The sequence below is a fragment of the Jaculus jaculus genome, chromosome 5 (genome assembly GCF_020740685.1).
Source record: "Jaculus jaculus isolate mJacJac1 chromosome 5, mJacJac1.mat.Y.cur, whole genome shotgun sequence".
NCBI lineage: Eukaryota > Metazoa > Chordata > Mammalia > Rodentia > Dipodidae > Jaculus > Jaculus jaculus.
This window is the reverse complement of record NC_059106.1, coordinates 168,613,769-168,632,798: the sequence shown is the minus strand read 5'-3', so window position 1 is coordinate 168,632,798 and position 19,030 is coordinate 168,613,769. Positions and strand designations below refer to the sequence as shown.

At 40.4% G+C, this 19,030-nt stretch overlaps 1 protein-coding gene across 3 annotated transcripts in view; it reads left to right on the top strand.

Annotated features, from left to right (window-relative positions):
• Memo1 (mediator of cell motility 1) overlaps nucleotides 1-19,030 on the top strand; it is a 108,798-nt gene that overhangs the window by 73,828 nt on the left and 15,940 nt on the right. For all 3 annotated transcript variants that reach the window (XM_045151362.1, XM_045151363.1, XM_045151364.1), the window contains exons 7-8: nucleotides 2,136-2,278; nucleotides 10,314-10,390. In XM_045151362.1, the coding sequence (XP_045007297.1) occupies nucleotides 2,136-2,278; nucleotides 10,314-10,390 (220 nt within the window). The remainder of the gene's footprint in view (nucleotides 1-2,135; nucleotides 2,279-10,313; nucleotides 10,391-19,030) is intronic.

Genomic DNA, 19,030 nt, shown 5'->3' with positions numbered 1-19,030 from the left:
GCTGAGCCATCTCTCCAGCCACTGCTGGTAGTTCTTTAAAAAAGTTTTTTTTTTTTTAAATCTATTTATTTATTTATGAGAAGAGAGAGAGAAAGAACAGATGAACATGTGCCCCAGGGCCTTTAGCCACTGCAGATGGACTCTGTGCACATGCTACTTTGTGCCATCTGGCTTAACATGGGTATTGGGGTGTTCAACCCAGGTTGCTAAGCTTTATAGGCAAGTGCCTTAACCACTAAACCATCTCTAACCCCATGCCGGTAGGCTTTTTTTTCCTGTTTTTTTTGAGGAAGAGTCTTGCTCTACCCCAGGCTGACCTGGAATTCACTATGTTGCCTCATTGTGTCCTTGAACTTATGGCAATTCTACCTCTACTTCCCGAGTGCTGGGATTAAAGGCATGTACCATCACACCTGGTTCATACTTGTAGTTTTTCAGGTTAGAATAATTAATGGCATTTTTTTCTAAGTTTTTGCAAGTTTAAATTATTTCAATTAATAATCACCTTTACTAAATGAAGAGACCCTATTTGTTCTGGATAGTTTTCTATCAAAGTAGGAAGAGTCACAGACTGAGGTATCCCAAGTCAGCTTTCTCTGCCATCTTCTTTCCGTCCTTCCTCCATAGATGCATTGCAGAAGAACTGCAGACCTGTATGGTTTGTTTACGGCATGGTTGACAGGCGTAAGGGCGTCTGTGGAGGGTGCGTGGGTGCCCTGGATTGAAGTATGTAGCTTAGCCAGCATTTATTTTGGGACTGTTTAAATTTAGTATTTAAAAAGAAACTCTTCTCTGAATTCTGTTTGTTCTATATCAGTTATGTGTTAAAATAACATTTATAGTGATTTTTATTTATTTTATTTTTTATTGTTTTGGTTTTTTTTTTTTTAAATTATTTATTTATTTGAGAGTGACAGACACAGAGAGAAAGACAGATAGAGGGAGAGAGAGAGATTGGGCGCGCCAGGGCTTCCAGCCTCTGCAAACGAACTCCAGACGCGTGCGCCCCCTTGTGCATCTGGCTAACGTGGGACCTGGGGAACCGAGCCTCGAACCGGGGTCCTTAGGCTTCACAGGCAAGCGCTTAACCGCTAAGCCATCTCTCCAGCCCATTGTTTTGGTTTTTTGAGGTAGGGTCTCACTGTAGCCCAGGCTGACCTGAAATTCACTATGGAGTCTCAGGGTGGCCTTGAACTCATGGCAATCCTCTTACCTCTGCCTCCCGAGTGCTGGGATTAAAGGCATGCGCCACCACGCCCGGCTCTATAGTGAGTTTTAAAAGTCCTGTTTAGAACAAGTTAGGTTAACATTTATTCTTCTGAAATTGTGAATCTAGGACTATGGAGCCTATAAATAATGCTGAGTATATGTAATCATTATAATGGAAAAAATAAGTGTTTTGCACAGATATAATACCTCATAGGTACTTACTTGTTTTTTTTTTTTTTTTTGTTTCCACAATTTTTCAATGTGTATAGTAAAAAAGGGACTGTGGATAAGCCACAAACACTGGGTGGGTGTGGTGTCTTTTCTTGGTGCTCCTTCATTATCTCTTTGATAACTCTGGTTGCCAATTTGAGTTGTGTCATAAGGCTGGCTTGTATCTGATCATTAGGAGAAATGTAAGAGTGCAGTTGATGAATCTTAGGGGATCCAGGATTAAGTTTCGTAGATCTCAAGTGGAAGGCTTTATAGCACACATGTCAGGAAAGGTTACATGTTTAGTTGGATAGGCTTAAACTAGACAAGGAAGACTAATGCTCTTTGACAACAGGATTGGGTAGGTGATCATAACCTTGGCAGATAGCTAAGAAGTGAGTAGTTGGTGATAGACTGATGGAGTCATTTTAATTTTTGAGGATGTTATTATACCTGGTAGTAAAATGGTTTCATTTATTTAAAGTAGTCTAAGTTTCTGTAATTAATTTTAAATATTCTGTATTTTTCATGTCTTTAAATCAGCCTATTTCAACATCTAATTTACAGATTTTAAGAATTCAACAATGATATTATATTTGTTATCATTATCACTGTTAATAAATATTCCACTTTCTAGCACCAACACATTTGGAAAAGTATTTTTATTCTTAAACTTCTTAAATGACTTTTTTATATTTTTTTCTGTTTTCTTTAAGCCATAAGGATGAGTTTACCATTATTCCTGTACTGGTTGGAGCTCTGAGTGAGTCAAAAGAACAGGAATTCGGAAAACTCTTCAGTAAATATCTAGCGGATCCTAGTAATCTCTTTGTGGTCTCTTCTGATTTCTGCCATTGGGGTAAGTTCTAGATTTTAACTATGGTAGACACTGTGTACTGTGGCTAAAGGGGTCTTTTCATTCTAAGCCTTGAGTTTCCAGTTCCTTATCAATCTCCTTGGAAGGTTTCACTTTTAGCAGCAGTGTTTAAATGTGACTAATACAGTTCAGGTTACAATAGGATGGTGGGGCACATTTCCAAAGGCGACTGGTATAATTGGATTCACACTGTGAGGGCATCCTTGCTTTAGGTACTTGTGTTAGTGGGAGCTAAAGTCTTTTAACCCTCCGTCCATGTAGCTATGTGTGCAGACTCTGCAGTTAGCTTTGGTGGATCATCCAGTTGTCCTTACGTTGCAGAAGAGCGCTGGGCTGGGCTAGGACTTTCCTGATGCTTTTTTGTAATCAGTCTCTTGTGATTATTTTTTGCTCACAATTGCGATCCATTTGAGTTATCCTCTGAATAATGGAACATGTTGGCTGTTAGCACTCTGGTCTTCACTGGGGTGCCTTAGGAGAGTGAGGACTCCTAAGTGATTGTTGTGATTGCTGTGAAGTGAAAGTGTGAGGATGCTCTACAGTGTTCAGTGATAAAGGAAGTGAGACATCATGGATGGCCTCTGTCAGTAACTGTATCTTTCTAGTTTTAGGCTGCTATTTGCTTTCATTTTTCTCTAATGGTCCCAGGATATTTCTAAGTCCCACTCCTCTTAGAGCATCTCTTTTGCACTTTTATTCAGTGTTCTTCGGATGCTAATATCTTCTCATCCATCAGATAGACTTTTATTATAAGAACATGTAAGACCATCATTTTTAAGATAAGATGCTAAGAGATCACGAAAACAATCCTTACTGAGATAGATATAGGGAGTCCTGGCTCTTGGATTGGCAGAGTTGATTCAGCATTCATCTGGCTTGGTTGGGTCTTCCCTTGAATGGACTTCTTAAAGTTGAAATTTCAGTTCAGCTGTCTACTTATTATAAATAAGGCACTGATTCTTCACTAGGCATCATTAGGTGTGAGTTTTCCTCCTGGGGAATATTTCAAAGTGCCTGGATATTCTTCCTTTGATCATCAGAGCTAAGAAAGAGTTTGAGGGAGTGAGGCTGATGGCACCAAATGAAGCAGAGTCCAGGGGAGCTGCTGAAGAAGTCTACACGGTGTAGGCAGCTCACTCCCTCCCTGACGGAGCTGCTGGTCCAAACCCGAGTACGTTGAAGTTGGAAAATGCATCTTTAGAGTGTGTGAACAGTTGAACCTCCTGAACTTCCTGGAGAATTTCTCTGGGTAACTAACTCACCTGGCTATTTGGTATTATCTACTTTCTTGCAGTCCTTTTTTTTTTTTTAAAATGGATTTAACTATAGTACTTAGATCCTAGGGTTTGGATAGAAAAAAGGAATTCCTGTTTTCAGGAATTTAGAAAATTAGTAATAGTTGATATTAAGATCTAAGGACTAAGCTGAGCGTGGTGGCGCACGCCTTTAATCCCAGCACCCGGGAGGCAGAGGTAGGAGGATTGCTGCAAGTTCAAGGCCTTCCTGAGATACATAGTGAGTTCCAGGTCAGCCTGAGCTAGAGCAAAACCCTACCTTGAAAAACAAAAACACAACAAAAAGATCTAAGGACTATCAGTTCTGAAGAATGGCTGCTTAATATTGTAAATTTGTTTTGGTAACAAAACATGTTCATACGTTTTGGAAATAAAAACTTTATGGCCATCATCCTTTCTCTTTTCATTTTGAAGACTGTAAGAATCACCTGACTTACATCTCCTGAGGTCTTCATACCTGGTTTTCTCTGTCAAGTCAGCAGCATATGCGACTACAGCACAAGTCCACGTACAACATGGGCAGACGCTGTTTTGTCTGTGTCGAGACAGGGTCTCGCTCTGTGGCCTAGGCTGCCCTCAGACTTCGAATCCTCTTGCCTCTGCCTCCCGAGTGCTGGGGTTACCGTTGTAACGTTGCCCGGCTAGAAGATACTCTAGTATTGCCATTTTCTGTGCCAGTCAACTGTTTAAACTCATTAATGAAGAATGCTTAAGGCAGCAAATCCTTCTCTACAACTACACTTGTTGAAAGGGAAAGATAAATTTTGTATTACATTTTACCAAGATCCTCAGAAATTTAGTTATTTTGTTTACTAGTAGGATTTCTAGGTAATAATTACAAAAAGGAAAAGAGGGCCCTCAGTCTCCCCAGGCGGGTGCGGGTGGCTGGGACTCACTCCGGTGCCTGCTGGCCATCAGCGCGGCCTCTCTCGGGCTTCGTCTTCACAGCACCGTCCCCACAGTGTGGGCTCGCTAAGGGTGCTCTGGGTGCTTGGAGAAGGCACTGACTTCCTGAGAAATTGGACAGGTGTGACATGGATAATATCCTGAAATTGATACCATGTCTATTGTCATTTTTATAAAGTAAGACACTTTCTGTTTTGCATGTCTTTTGGAGTCATATGAATTATTGGCCAGTTAAAGGTTAAGCTATCTCAGCAATTAAGTTTAATGATTTTCAAATTTATGTTCCATGTCAAAAATTCAGCTCTTAAGCAATACTTAATGGTTGTCTTTCCCTCCCTTCTCTCCCCTTTCATCTCTTTCCCTTCCCTTTTCTCTAAAGACAGAATTTTTATCATCTATCTGCCTGCCTATCATCTATTTATCTATCTACCTACCTATCTATCTACCTACCTATCTCTCTCTCTCTCTCTCTCTCTCTCTCTCAATCATCTATTCCCCCTCCCTCCCTCCTTCCCTCCCTGGCTTCCTCTTACTTGCAATCTGCCTGTCTCAGCCTCTGAAGTGCTGGGATAACTAATATGTGACAACTCACCCAGCAATCTTTCTTCTTGTCAGGGCACTAGACACATTGATTTTTTTAACCATGTAAAAGCAGTCATAACACTGTGTTGTAAATAATTTCAGAGGAAAGATTTCGCTCCTCAGGTACCTGTACAGAGACCTGTGAAAGGCTTTTAACAATTCATAATTACAAGTAGCTGCTTTGTGGGGGAAAATCACTCAGTTGATTGTGCACAATTGACAGATAACACAGACATGCCTGTAGGGAATTTGATTCTCTTGAGGGATATCTAGGTTGCTGACAGTGACTACATTTTCCCTCTCTAGTCACTGGTTCTCCCAAATACTCTGACATTTTCTTTTTGAGTGAAACAAGGCATTGGAGAAACAAAAGTCAAAATTTTGTTATTCTCATTCTTATTGTTCCCTTGACTACATTCAGTTCTCTCCTTTTTATCTCATCGCCTGTCTTATACATAAGGAAGTGCACTTGCTCCACAATGGTCTAACATCATAATCCTTCCTCATTTCCTGCTTGCTGCTAGTGTCTGATTTAATCATGGTTAAGTAAGTTGTCACAATACTTGGTATACTTACCGAGTTTTAAGCCCTGTATGATAGTTCTGTATAAAAATTTTATACCTGGGCATGGTGGTGTATACCTCTAAGAATAGTTGGGAAGTGAAGGCAGGAGGATCAGGCATTCAAGAGGGTCAGATTTGGCTACATAATGAGTTCAAGGCCAACCCAGATTACATGAAACTCTGTCTCAGATATACTATTTCCCCTTCAAAAAATGGAGAATTTTAAAATTCTGGTCCCCAAATTTAAAGTTTGATCTTTAATATTGATGTTTTCTGACTTCTTTGGACAGCTTTCATTTATATAAATATAAGTATATAAATGACCCCTTAATAGATTGCTAAATGAAATTGGATCTAACAGAAATTGATTCTTTAAAAGTGAAGTTATGCTTCTATATTTTATTTGCAATTATAATTTTGCTAATTAATTTCAATAAATTTACCTGATTTATATTTTAAGACATATATCGTTAAGAGGGAATAAAGTCTTCAGTTGTCTGTAGCAATTTTTAATTTTTCTAGAAATAAATTACTTCTTTTTATAAATACAGATCACCTATTACAAATGACCCTAAATGGGCTGGGCATGGTGGTGCATGCCTTTAATCCCAGCACTTGGGTGGCAGAGGTAGGTGGATCACTGTGAGTTCAAGGCCAGCTTGGGACTATAGAGTTGAGTTCCAGGACAGCTTGGGCTAGAGTGAGATCCTACCTCAGGAAAAAAAAAATATGAAATTCATTCTATTCAAATTTCTTTAGTATGTATTAAGTGATTATTCATGAACACACTCCTTTCTGTATATGGTGTAAGGACATCATTTTCTAGGTACTTAAATTAGTTCAAACGTAAGGTAGTTAATTCCTAAAATGTGTCTTGTTCAAGCTTTTACATTTGTCTTCTCAAATCTTCGTACATTTCTGTGATCACATTTAGTTGTCAAATTATTTATTTGATGTTACTTAGATAGTATTTCCTTTATGAAAATATATACTTTCCTTTCTAAATATGAATGTTACCAGTTTTGGACTTTATTGTAAAGTTGCCTAATAATCTATCTAGAACATTTTTGTCAGATTTCAGACACTTAAAAATGCGTTAGCATATATGCACAACTGTATGTGTACAAATATCAGTTTTTACTGGTCATATGTCTGAAAGTCCGTCCATTGACTGGTGCTTGGAGGCTTTAGCTATCAACTCTCCCAGGTCAGTGCTTGCTTTGGTAGTGCGTAGCTTAATGTTGAGATAGTTAATATTTTTCTTACTTTTGGTTTTGAGGTATTTATAAAGCAGTGTTGGTTTCTGTACCATTCATTGTTGTTTGTCCTCATTAGTTGATTGTTGTGTGTTAAATAGACATCCCTGGAGCATACTCTCCACACACTGTGAATCCACTCATTAATCACCAGTCACCTTTGGAGATGGGAAAATTACTTACCTGTATTTCTTTTTCTCAGAAAGCGTGCTCTGGAATGGATTCACAAATGAGCTACCCTCCTTCCCTCAAAGAGTAAGGTTTCTGCTTTACAGGATTTTTTTTCCTTGGGTTATTTTTCCTCTCATCTTTTGAATTTGAAAAGAACTGAGGGAAGGCATCTGAAGAAACTACTGTCATTCTGACTAGGGGAGTTCCAAAGCTTGTCCTGCCCCTAGGGGCAGTGTCAGTGGCTCTTAAAGCTAGAAAGCTCATACTTGGCGTTGAAACAGGGGCTCAAAGAATCCATTTTCCCAGTGTACCTTCTGAAAGGATAAGTTTCAGGTAAGTAATTTTCTCTTACTACGTGATATGCTTTGTTCATACTTAGACAAGCACACACAATTCCAACCCTCCAGGTCCAGAGGCAGGTGTTACCTCACTTAGGTTCCTAATGTTCTGGAAGTCAGAACTGTAGAAACTTGTAGGATAAATTATATTTGTTCATGAGCTTCATGAAACCATAATTTATTTTAAATGAACACTATATAATTAAATGTGCATTTATGATTAATACACTATGGTAGAGTTATTTTCTTTAGTAACAAATGAAATCTTGAAAAACTTTTAATCATAGGGAATGAGAAAATACCTTTTGAACTTACTTTTCAAGCATTAACTAGTGTGTATGTTCGTGCACATGTGTGTGCTTGTGTGTAAACTTACATGCATGCAGTTTAAAGGAAGATGATAGAAAATATTACCTCCAAATTAGATTTTACCTGTATATGTATTGACAAAAATTCATTGCTCAAGTGATTTTAAAATACTTGTACAACTTGAAAAAATTATCACAAGACATATGAGCTGTTTATTAATGAGTCAAAGAATTCAGTGTAATAGCTACATGTATTAAAATATTTTTAGTGAAATAGTCTTTGTAATTGAGATTAGCTTTTTCATATATTTTACTTGGTTTTTCTCCTACTAAATACGAGGTTTCTATAAAAGAGGAACAAGAAGTAGCAAAGTACTAAGCATGTGCTCAAATTTGTTCCTTGTGGGTTATGTCATTTGCATCAGATCATACGTTGATTCAGGATTTTAAGGGATTTTAAAGAACTTGGTACTGGTCCCTCGCAGGGACCCTCACTGCGAGCGCGGTGCCTGCTCACTGAGCCCCAGGCCCGGCTGCCTTTGGAAAGTGGCTCTGACTCTTGCTTGGATATAAGCGGAAACGACTTCAGAGGAGCAAATGGCTGTCACAGATTGCATTTTTGTTCTTTTTTGCACCTGGGAATAGCAGTTTTTATATAAGACAATTATGTCCCAGTTACAAAGTTATAGACAGTAGCTAAAATGAACCTCTGTTTCCAGAAGCATCAGGAAAGAGAATGTATTTATATAAGTCTGAAACGTGGTTCAATTTCAAAGAACCAGCAAACAAATTCTGTTGATTTCCTCTAAGATTTTTATTCATACTGTACTGATAAGGAATCAGATTTTTTTTTGTCTAAGGTGTTCATTTAATTGTTTCACAAAAGATATTGGACAGCATTTAGTAATAAATTATCATGAATTTCTTTAGACATTTATTTAGTCCAGAGAGCAGTAGGTCTTAGCTATGGCAACATGGAGTGATCTTTATTCCATTCAGAAAGCAGGTGCTATTTCACAGTATATTGTCAGTTCCAGGATATCATCACCAGATACTAATTTGATAATAGCTGTGGTGAGAAATGAATAGTACGTTGAGTAATATATATATTTATATATGTAAACACTTAAAATGTGAAGGTTAAGGACATATAGCATATTTTAGAAAGGTAAATGCTATCAGTGATTAGCATCAACAAATGAATGAAGTGCTAAGCTCTATCGTATTTCTTTAAAAGGCATCAAAGTTTCATAGTTTTGCACTGATGATTATTTGTAAGATATTATTTTTATTAAAATGAACAGAAGACTTAAAAATCGTAATGACCCAGCCAGAGAGACATATTTTCTCAGATGTGAGGTTAATAATTAGACTTACTAATGAGAGCTATAAAGCCGGGCATGATGGTGCATGCATGCCTTTATCCCAGCACTTGGGAGGCAGAGAGAGGAGTATTGTCATAAGTTTGAGGCTACCCTGAGACCATATAGTAAATTCCAGGTCAGCCTGGGTTAAGATAAGACCATACCTTGGAAAAAAAAAACACCTATAAACATGAGACCTAAGACATATAGTACATTTTGAGCCAGGCGTAGTGGTGCATGCCTTTAATCCTAACACTGAGGTAGGAGAATTACTGAGAGTTTGAGGCCAGCCTGGACTATAGAGTGAGTTCCAGATCAGCCTGGGCTAGAGTGAGACACTGCCTTGACTAAACAAAACAAAAGTGAAACAAAGCAACAAAAAAAGAAATGGGTTTTGGTGAATCTTTAAAAATTAGGATATATATATAAGAGTAGTTAAGAAAGGCATTGCTGAAAATTAGAACACATCTGAGGTAAATAATCTGTAGTTAGTTATGAATATTAACTTGAATTTCATATGACTATGCAGTAGGAAACAATGCATTTTGTCAACTTTTGTTTTCTGTCTACTTTTTAAGCTTCTTCCATTAAAATCTCTCTGTTCTTTTAAGAACAGCTGAACAGTGACTATTTTGTGTTTGTACTCTTACTAAGATTTTGTCAGGAGAGAACTATTTATTATATTCATTCTTTTGTGACTTGTGCACATTTCATAAGGTACTAGTATCAATACTTTTTGAGTAGTGTCAAACACACTTAAAAATTGAGGTCTTAAAAATTATACAAGCCACAAATATCACTGACTTACACATTTTCTTCTGCCATATGATCAATCTTTGTTTGCAGTTGTGCAACAGGAACTAAACTTTCATTATTTGTTACCTGAGGTAGTTTTCTTAAATTTTCTTGAGTCATATTCTTTGGGTTTACCTCCAATGATAGACTGATGAATGTTTAACAATGCTTCTAACTTTTAAGCTGTTTTGTTTCCTTATTCTTGTGTTGCTGGTGACTTTGAGGTTCCACATCATAAAACATTGGTGATATGTCATGTCCTGATCACCTTCCCAAACATGCCTGTTATTTTTGTGGAAAGGGCTCTTGGGAATTGATTCTCAGAGGCGCAAGCTGTGCTTTGCCTTTCTTGAGAACTGAAGTTATTTGTTAAGAGCTTGCTTTCTTGTTAGCTTCTAATTTTTCCCTATTTTATTTTGTACATGATATTTGTTTCAAGGTCAGAGGTTCCGTTACAGTTACTATGATGAATCCCAGGGGGAGATTTATAGATCCATTGAACATCTAGATAAAATGGTAAGTCTTTCAGGTGTGGGATTTTAATGCTGTCAAGACTTTGAAATCTCAGACTAGTGATTCAAGACATGATATGTTAAAATATACAATGGACTAATAATTTTTTCCCTGTCTTGAACTAAAAGTACAAAATGCAGTGTGCACTCAAGTGGATATTTAAGAATAATCCCTGTTTGGCTAGTAGAACTTTCCTTTAGTCATAATTTTCTTTTATTAAAGAGAATATAATATAAAGAGTGCTCATTGTGTGAAGAAGGCCTCTAGTTTTAGAGACGGTGTCACATTGATGCTACTCCATATAAGATGTGATGCCTTGACTCCTCACTCCTATTGGATGGCTGTCTGACATATTATATTGACTCTCTTTCTGAACTGTCATTGTTTCTCAAAATCTATTAAGTAATTTATTATTTTTTTAAGGTTTAGTTTGTTAGTAGGCCAGACTACTTTTCTTGAGTTAATGCTGAGGATTTTGTCAACCACTTAATAAAAGACTATAAGGTAGAAGAAAATAATGAAGAAATGAAGTGTAAATCACCTAATCTTTTCATCACATCACTGCCCCCCCACTTGTTTTGTGTGGTGCTGGGGATTGTGAACGTCGAGCCTTGCCCATGCTGCACAGGTGCTCTGCTGCTAGGCTGCGTCCATTCAGCCATCCTAAGCTTGTGATAACAGATTGTGGACATTTAACAGACTTAATCTTGTCTGCTGAATTGTAGAGACTTTTTACAAATACTTTATTTTAATGTTTTGATTTTTTTAATTCCTTGCATGTTTAGTTTGTAATTATATTTGATTTTTTTCTCCCTTTTAAAACCTCCCCAAGTAAATGTAAATTTAGTGAAATTATTAATGTAATAATAATTTAAACATAATACTTTTGAGCTTTGATGTATTTCTACAAAAATCTATAAATCAGACGGTTATACAATGAGATATTTTTGTTTTGACTTTTAATGGCCTATTAAGGCTTGAGGTTTAAGTTCTGTGCTGCGTAGCCTGTGTCTACAAGAGCTATGAATGAATAGCTTAAGAGAGCAAAACTGTTTCTTATAAACATAATTATTTTTTCTTTATCCTTTGCTTTTCCTGTGAATTCTTAGCTTATTATTTTGTTTGGTCAATTGGATTTGTCCTAGCTTTAGTTTTAATTTGCTTTCCTGCATTTTGAATTTTTAAATTTATACCTTTACCAAGCCTGGGAGCACAGTAGACCTTGATTCTGTGGTTTCTTTTTCTTAAAGGAGGGTTGTAGTTATTGACTTCCTGTAATCTTTTGATTTTTTAAGAAGCCACACAGCAATTTTGGTATCTACTGATAAACAGGTGCTCTGTGTAGCAGGACCATCATTTATTTGCTCTGTGATCTTCACCAGTGGCTTCTCCTCTGTAGTTCTGGGTCCGTATGAACAGACACTTGGACTTGCTGATCTGTATCTTTGAATTGCTGTGGTTTGTTAGGCTATGATCTCTTCATATCAACTTTATACATGTTACAATTAGTATGAGATTTAATCTAAAGCAGCTAACATACTTTTTATGCTATTTTCATCAGAGGTGATGAACTCCCTTCTTAAACAACAACAAATTTTTTATTTTTCAGTTTTTCCAGGTAGGGCCTCACTCTAGCCCATACTGACCTGGAGCTCACTCTGTAGTGTCAGGCTGGCCTCAGATTCATGGCGATCCTCCTACCTCTGCCTCTTGAGTGCTGAGATTAAAGGTGTGTCCCATCATACCCAGCTTTAAGATATTTTTATTTATTTGTGAGGATATATAGGTAGAATGGCACTCTAGGGCCTCCTGCCATTGCAGACAGACTGCAGATACATCCTCTACTCTGCGCCTGGCTTCCCACGGGCACTCGAGAATTGAGTCCGGGCGCTTTCACCCCTGAGCTCGCTCTCCAGTCAGCTTCATTCCCGCTTGGTGTCTAGTGCTACTATTCTGAGTCTTATTTTCAGTCAAGTCAAAATGTTTCTGCCAGTTATTTTCTTCACATAGCAAGTGCTTAGTGGCTATCTGTGATGTGTCTGGTATTGTGTAAAATATTGAAGATTTTTAGAAGTGAAAACATGGTCACTAACTTAATGTGAGTCTAGTAATTAAAAGATGCACAAAGAAGACACTACAGCAGAGATGTGAGAGACGTTTAGGAAGATGAGCAGAGGGCAGGGTCACTGGTTACGTTTTCCTCATGCTCGAGGAGTGCAGGCGCCTGGGGACGTTTGTGCTCCATTCTCACACAGCCGCTGCCCTCACGGGTACAGGGCACACAGGCGCACCTATGGAGAAAGAAGACTTCAGTTTTAGACGTGACCTTGTTATTGGGGGAGTGTGTGTCCATGTGGAATCCCATGCACCTCCATGTGTGTGTGTGTGTGTGTTCATGTGGAATCCCAGGCACCTCCGTGTGTGTGTCCATGTGGATTCCCATGCACCTCCGTGTGTGTGTGTGTGTGTGTGTCCATGTGGATTCCCAGGCACCTCCGTGTGTGTGTGTGTGTGTGTGTTCATGTGGAATCCCAGGCACCTCCGTGTGTGTGTCCATGTGGATTCCCATGCACCTCCGTGTGTGTGTGTGTGTGTGTGTGTGTGTGTTCATGTGGAATCCCAGGCACCTCCGTGTGTGTGTGTGTGTGTGTGTTCATGTGGAATCCCAGGCACCTCCGTGTGTGTGTGTGTGTGTGTGTGTGTGTCTGTCCATGTGGAATCCCAGGCACCTCCGTGTGTGTGTGTGTGTGTGTGTGTGTGTGTCCATGTGGATTCCCATGCACCTCCGTGTGTGTGTGTGTATGTGTGTGTGCCCATGTGGAATCCCATGCACCTCCATGTGTGTGTGTGTGTGTGTGTGTGTGTGTGTGTGTGTTCATGTGGAATCCCAGGCACATGTGTGTGTGTACTTGTGTGTGCCCATGTGGAATCCCATGCACCTCCGTGTGTGTGTGTGTATATGGGTGTGTACATGGGTGTGTACATGTGTGTGTGCCCATGTGGAATCCCATGCACCTCCGTGTGTGTGTGCGTACATGTGTGTGTGCCCGTGTGGAATCCCATGCACCTCTGTGTGTGTGTGCATGCACATGTGTGTGTACATGTTTGTGTCCATGTGGAATCCCATGCACCTCCGTGTGTGTGTGTGTACATGTGTGTGTGCCCATGTGGAACCCATGCACCTCCATGTGTGTGTGTACATGTGTGTACATGGTTGTGTACATGTGTGTGTCCATGTGGAATCCCATGCACCTCCATGTGTGTGTGCGTACATGTGTGTGTGCCCGTGTGGAATCCCATGCACCTCTGTGTGTGTGTGCATGCACATGTGTGTGTACATGTGTGTGTGTCCATGTGGAATCCCATGCACCCCTGTGCGTGTGTGTGTGTACATGTGTATGTGTTCAAGTGGAATTCCATGGACCTCCGTGTGTGTGTGTGTGTGTGTGTGTGTGTGTGTGTGTGCGTGCGTGCGCGCGTGTGCCCGGGTGGAATGCTGGAGGTCATGCTCCATCACTCTTACTTGAGTCAGAGCATCTTGTAGTGATCCCAGAACTTGACATCCCCCCCAACCAGTTTTAGCAGTTCTTAGGTCTCTGCTCCCATGAAGGACTGGGGTTACAGAAATGGGTGGCCAAACCCAGCTGTTCATTTGGGTCGTGGGTATTGAACTGAGCAGTCTCTCAGGCCCCCGTAGGTCCCCATGCTTACACAGGGAGAGCTGAAGAGCACTACTAAGGCACCTCCCCTGCTCTAGGTATAACTTTTATGTTCAGAACTATACTTTTCAAAATTGCAGACACTAGTTACGTGCATTTATTGAGAATGGAATGTGGGACTTAAGCTGCAAGTATAAAATATACTCTAATTATACTTAGAATGAGACAAAAACGCTTAAGTAGTAATTTTTATCTTGATCACAGAATGAAATTAAAAATGTAACAAATTATGGGGCGTGGTAGCACATGCCTTTAATCCCAGCACTCAGGAGGCAGAGGTAGGAGGACTGCTGTAAGTTTAAGGCCTCCCTGAGACTACATAGTGAATTCCAGGTCAGCCTGGGCTAAAGCAAGACCCTGCCTCAAAAAATAAAGCAAACAAAAAGAAATAATAGGGGCTGGAGAGATGGCTTAGTGGTTAAGCACTTGCCTGTGAAGCCTAAGGACCCTGGTTCAAGGCGTGATTCCCCAGGACCCACGTTAGCCAGATGCACAAGGAGGCACAGGCGTCTGGAGTTCATTCACAGTGGCTGGAGGCCCTGGCATACCCATTCTCTCTCTCTATCTGCCTCTTTCTCTCTCTCTCTGTTGCACTGAGATAAATAAGTGAAAATAAGCAAAAAAAGAAGTAACAAATTGGGTTAAAGCATTATAAAATTAATTTCTCATGTTTTAAGTATATCTCTTGATAAGTTTTACATTAGGGGTATGAAGAAAGCTCAGTGAAAGTGCTTGCCTCCCTGCCTACATGAAAATCCCTAGTGTAGTCTCAGTGCTGGGGGCAGAGACAAGAAGATTCTTGGAGCTTGCAGGTTGGTCAGTCTAGCCTAATTTGTGAGCTGTAGGTCAATGAGAGACCTTGTCTTGACAAGAGATGGGGGCATTCCTGAGGATGACACCCACAGTTGTCCTCTGGCTTCCATGTGTGCACACAAATGTGCACCTGCAAGCATGTGCACCCACATACGTATAAACATGCACACATACATTCATGCATGTAAGCAAGCAGAGAAAAGCTTAAATTAGATGTGTGACCTGTACTGTATTTAATTGTACTTTGCTGTTTTAGAATACAAAGGTAGGTCCTGGTGGAAACGAGTATTTATTTTATTTTTTTGGTTTCTTGAGGTAGGGTCTTACTCTAGCTCAGGCTGACCTGGAATTCACTATGTAGTCTCAGGATGGCCTCAAACCCACAGCAGTCCTCCTACCTCTGCCTCCTGAGTGCTGGGATTAAAGGCATGTACCACCACGCCCAGCCTGAGTATTAATTTTTTTTCCCACTTTTTGAGATAAGGTCTGAATGTGTAGCCCTGGCTGGCTAGAACGTTACTGTATAGCCCGTGAGCTCACAGCACTCCTGTGTCAGCCTGTGAATGTGGGAATTCAGGCATGAGCCTCCATGGCTGGCTGGACATGAACATTTTAAAACTTGTATATGAAAGGTGGATGAAAAGGAATGCTGTCAGTACCATTGTCCAGCGAGAATATGTGGAAGAGTAAGAAGAGAGGAGTGAGGTCAGAGGGGCATACTGGTGTGGAGTACAGAGGTAAATGGAGAGAGATTAAAAAAAAACTGGGGGCTCAAGAGATTGCTTAGTGGTTAAGGCATTTGCCTGCAAAGTCTAATGACCCAAGTTTGACTCCTCAGAACCCATGTAAGCCAGATGCACATGGTAATGCATGCATGCATTTGTAGTTCATTTGCAGTGGCTAGAGGCTCTGGCATACCCATCCCCCCCATAAATAAATAAAATATGGAGAACTTTTTTTTAGAAGTCTGCTTAGGGGGCACTGGCGAGATGGCTTAGCAATAGAGGTGCTTATCTGTAAAGGCTGATGTGCTTATCTGTAAAGGCTGATGACCTGAATTTGATTCCTCACTACCTCTGTAAAGCCAGATGCACAAGGTTGCACTTACGTTTGGACTTGATTTGCAGCAGCTAGAGGTTCTTGTGTGCCCATTTTCTCTGTACTGGGTGTGGGGGCACACACATTTAATCCTAGCACTCGGAAGGCAGAGGTAGGAGGATTGTTGTGAGTTCAAGGCCAGCCTGAGAGTACAAAGTGAATTCCAGGTCAGGAAAGCCAGTAGTGAGTGGATGGTAAGACAGAAGAGAAGCTTTAGCCAACTGGGAGGGAGATGATCAAGTATATGCTGGGTTAAGAACTTTTTTTTTTTTGTAGGTAGGGTCTCACTCTGGCTCAGGCTGGCCTGGAATTCACTATGTAGTCTCAGGGTAGCCTTGAACTCACAGCGATCCTCCTACCTCTGCCTCCCAAGTGCTGGGATTAAAGGCATGCGCCGCCATGCCTGACTTTTAGAAATTTTTTTTTTTTTTTTTTATTCGAGGTAGGGTCTCACTCTGGCTCAGGCTGACCTGGAATTCACTATGGAGTCTCAGGGTGGCCTTGAACTCACAGCGATCCTCCTACCTCTGCCTCCTGAGTGCTGGGATTAAAGGCGTGTGCCACCACGCCTGGCGACTTTTAGAAATTTTTTAAGAGTGGTTTCAGAAGAGTAACTTAAAGTCAGAAGTTAATTTAGACTTGAGTGTTGATAAAGATGTTCTATACCAGGTAATTTGATAGCAAGGGCATTATCAGAGTGCTGAGTGGCGGGGCAGATGAGATGGTCTGGGAGACATAGTCAAGGGAAGACTAGCTTTCTCTTTCCTGCCACTGCATACGTTGTCTCCCAGTGATAATTAGTACCTTGTTTTTTCTTATCTACCCTTTATCTAGCAGCGATTTAAAAATGTTTGCCTTCGGGCTGGATAGATGGCTTAGCACTTAAGGTTAAGGCACTTGCCTGTTTGACTCTCTAGATCCCACATAAGCCAGACACACGAAGGTGAGGCAAGTGCAAGATTGCACATGCCCACTAGGTGGCACAAGCATCTGGAGTTTGATTGTAGTGGCTGAGCCCCTGGTGCACCAATTCTCTCTGTTTAAAAAAAAAAGTTTGTGGGGTGGAGAGATGGCTTAGCGGTAAGCGCTTGCCTCTGAAGCCTAAGGACCCTGGTTCGAGGCTCCATTCCCCAGGACCCACGTTAGCCAGATGCACAAGGGGGCACATGCATCTGGAGTTCGTGTGCAGTGGCTGGAGACACTGGCACGCCCATATTCTCTCTCTCTCTCTCTCTCTCTCTCTCTCTCTCTCTCTCTCTCTGCCTCTTTCTGTCTATCTCAAAAAAAAAAAAAGTTTGTCTTCATCTACACCTACTTCTGTGTTCTAAACCGATGTGGAAATTGTAATCGCTTCAGAACCCCAGAGATACCAGTCCTTAATTTTAGAACTTAGATGTGACTCTCAATTTCTTTATTTTTTTGAGGTAGGGTCTCACTCTAGCTCAGGCTGACCTGGAATTCACTATGCAGTCTCATGGTAGCCTTGACCTCATGGTGATCCTCCTACCTCTGCCTCCCGAGTGCTGGGATTAAAGACATGTGCCACCACGCCCAGCCTCATTTCTTTTCTTTTTCTTTTTCTTTTCTTTTCTTTTCTTTTCTTTTCTTTTCTTTTCTTTTCTTTTCTTTTCTTTTCTTTTCTTTTCTTTTCTTTTCTTTTCTTTTCTTTTCTTTCCTTTCCTTTCCTTTCCTTTCCTTTTATTTTTTCTTTTTGTTTCTTTATTCCTCTTGCTTATTTAGGAAGAGATATTTTTAAATTTTTTGTTCATTATTTCTTTATTTATTAGGAAGAGATATTTAAGAGCTAGGATACCTTAGCTCAGTGTTAGACCACATGCTTCGCACGCACAAGCCTAGATTCTCCTCTCTAGCACGTACACACATGCTCATGCACACACACACACACACACACACACACACACACACACACACAAGTATCTGTAAGGAAGAATGGATGTGTGTATGTAAAAAGTATTAGTATTCGTGTGTAAATTTCTCCTTCTCATTAAATTTACTGTGGTGCTCTCACTGCTTTTCCTTTCGCGTGAGTGGCCTCATGCAGTTTGGGTGACCTCAGACTTGCGTTCCTGTTCTTAGCACTCTAGTGCTGGCATTACAGGCACGCACTGCCACATCCAGCCACAGAAAGTAGCCTTTGAATGTACCCTTGGAAAAGTCCTTGAGGTGGTTTAGGAAGCTTGTACTTAATTTTATGAAACAAGCTCCACTTTTTGCAGCACAACCAGTAAGGCAGGCTGCAGCCAGGGGCACACTCAAGCTCCTTGTACCTGCCCATAGCAGCTTGGCATTCCCTCCGGAAGGCCTTCCAGCCAATTCAGATTAAACACTTCAACAATTGAAGCTGCTTTTCTCCTGACATAAAAACCCATTTGTAGCTTGGTATTCCTTCTGGAAGCTCTTTTAGCCAGTCCAGATTAAACATATCAACAATGAAACAACTGATTTTTCTCATGACAAAAGCCTACTTGTCTTTTAACTTTTTTGGGGGGTGGGGAGAGAATTGGTACTCCAGGGCCTCAGCCACTACAGTTGAACTCCAGATGCTTGCGCCACCTAGTGGGCATGTGCAACTTCACTCTTGTACTGGCTTACATGGGATCTGGAGAGTTGAACATGGGTCCTTAGGCTTCTCAGGCAAGTGCCTTAACTGCTAAGCCATCTATCTCTCCAGCCCAAATGCCTATTCTTTTTTTTTTTTTTTTTTTTTTGCTTGGTTTTTCAAGGTAAGGTCTCACTCTAGCTCAGGCTGACCTAAATTCACTATGGAGTCTCAGGGTGGTCTTGAACTCACCACAATCCTCCTACCTCTGCTTCCTGAGTGCTGGGATTAAAGGAATGTGCTACCACACCTGGCTAGCTATCAAATGCCTATTCTTTTTTTTTTTTTTTTTTTTTTTTGGTTTTTTGAGGTAGGGTCTCACTCTGGTCCAGGCTGACCTCAAATGCCTATTCTTGTTATAGACTTTTATAATTCTGTTGATGGTGGTATACA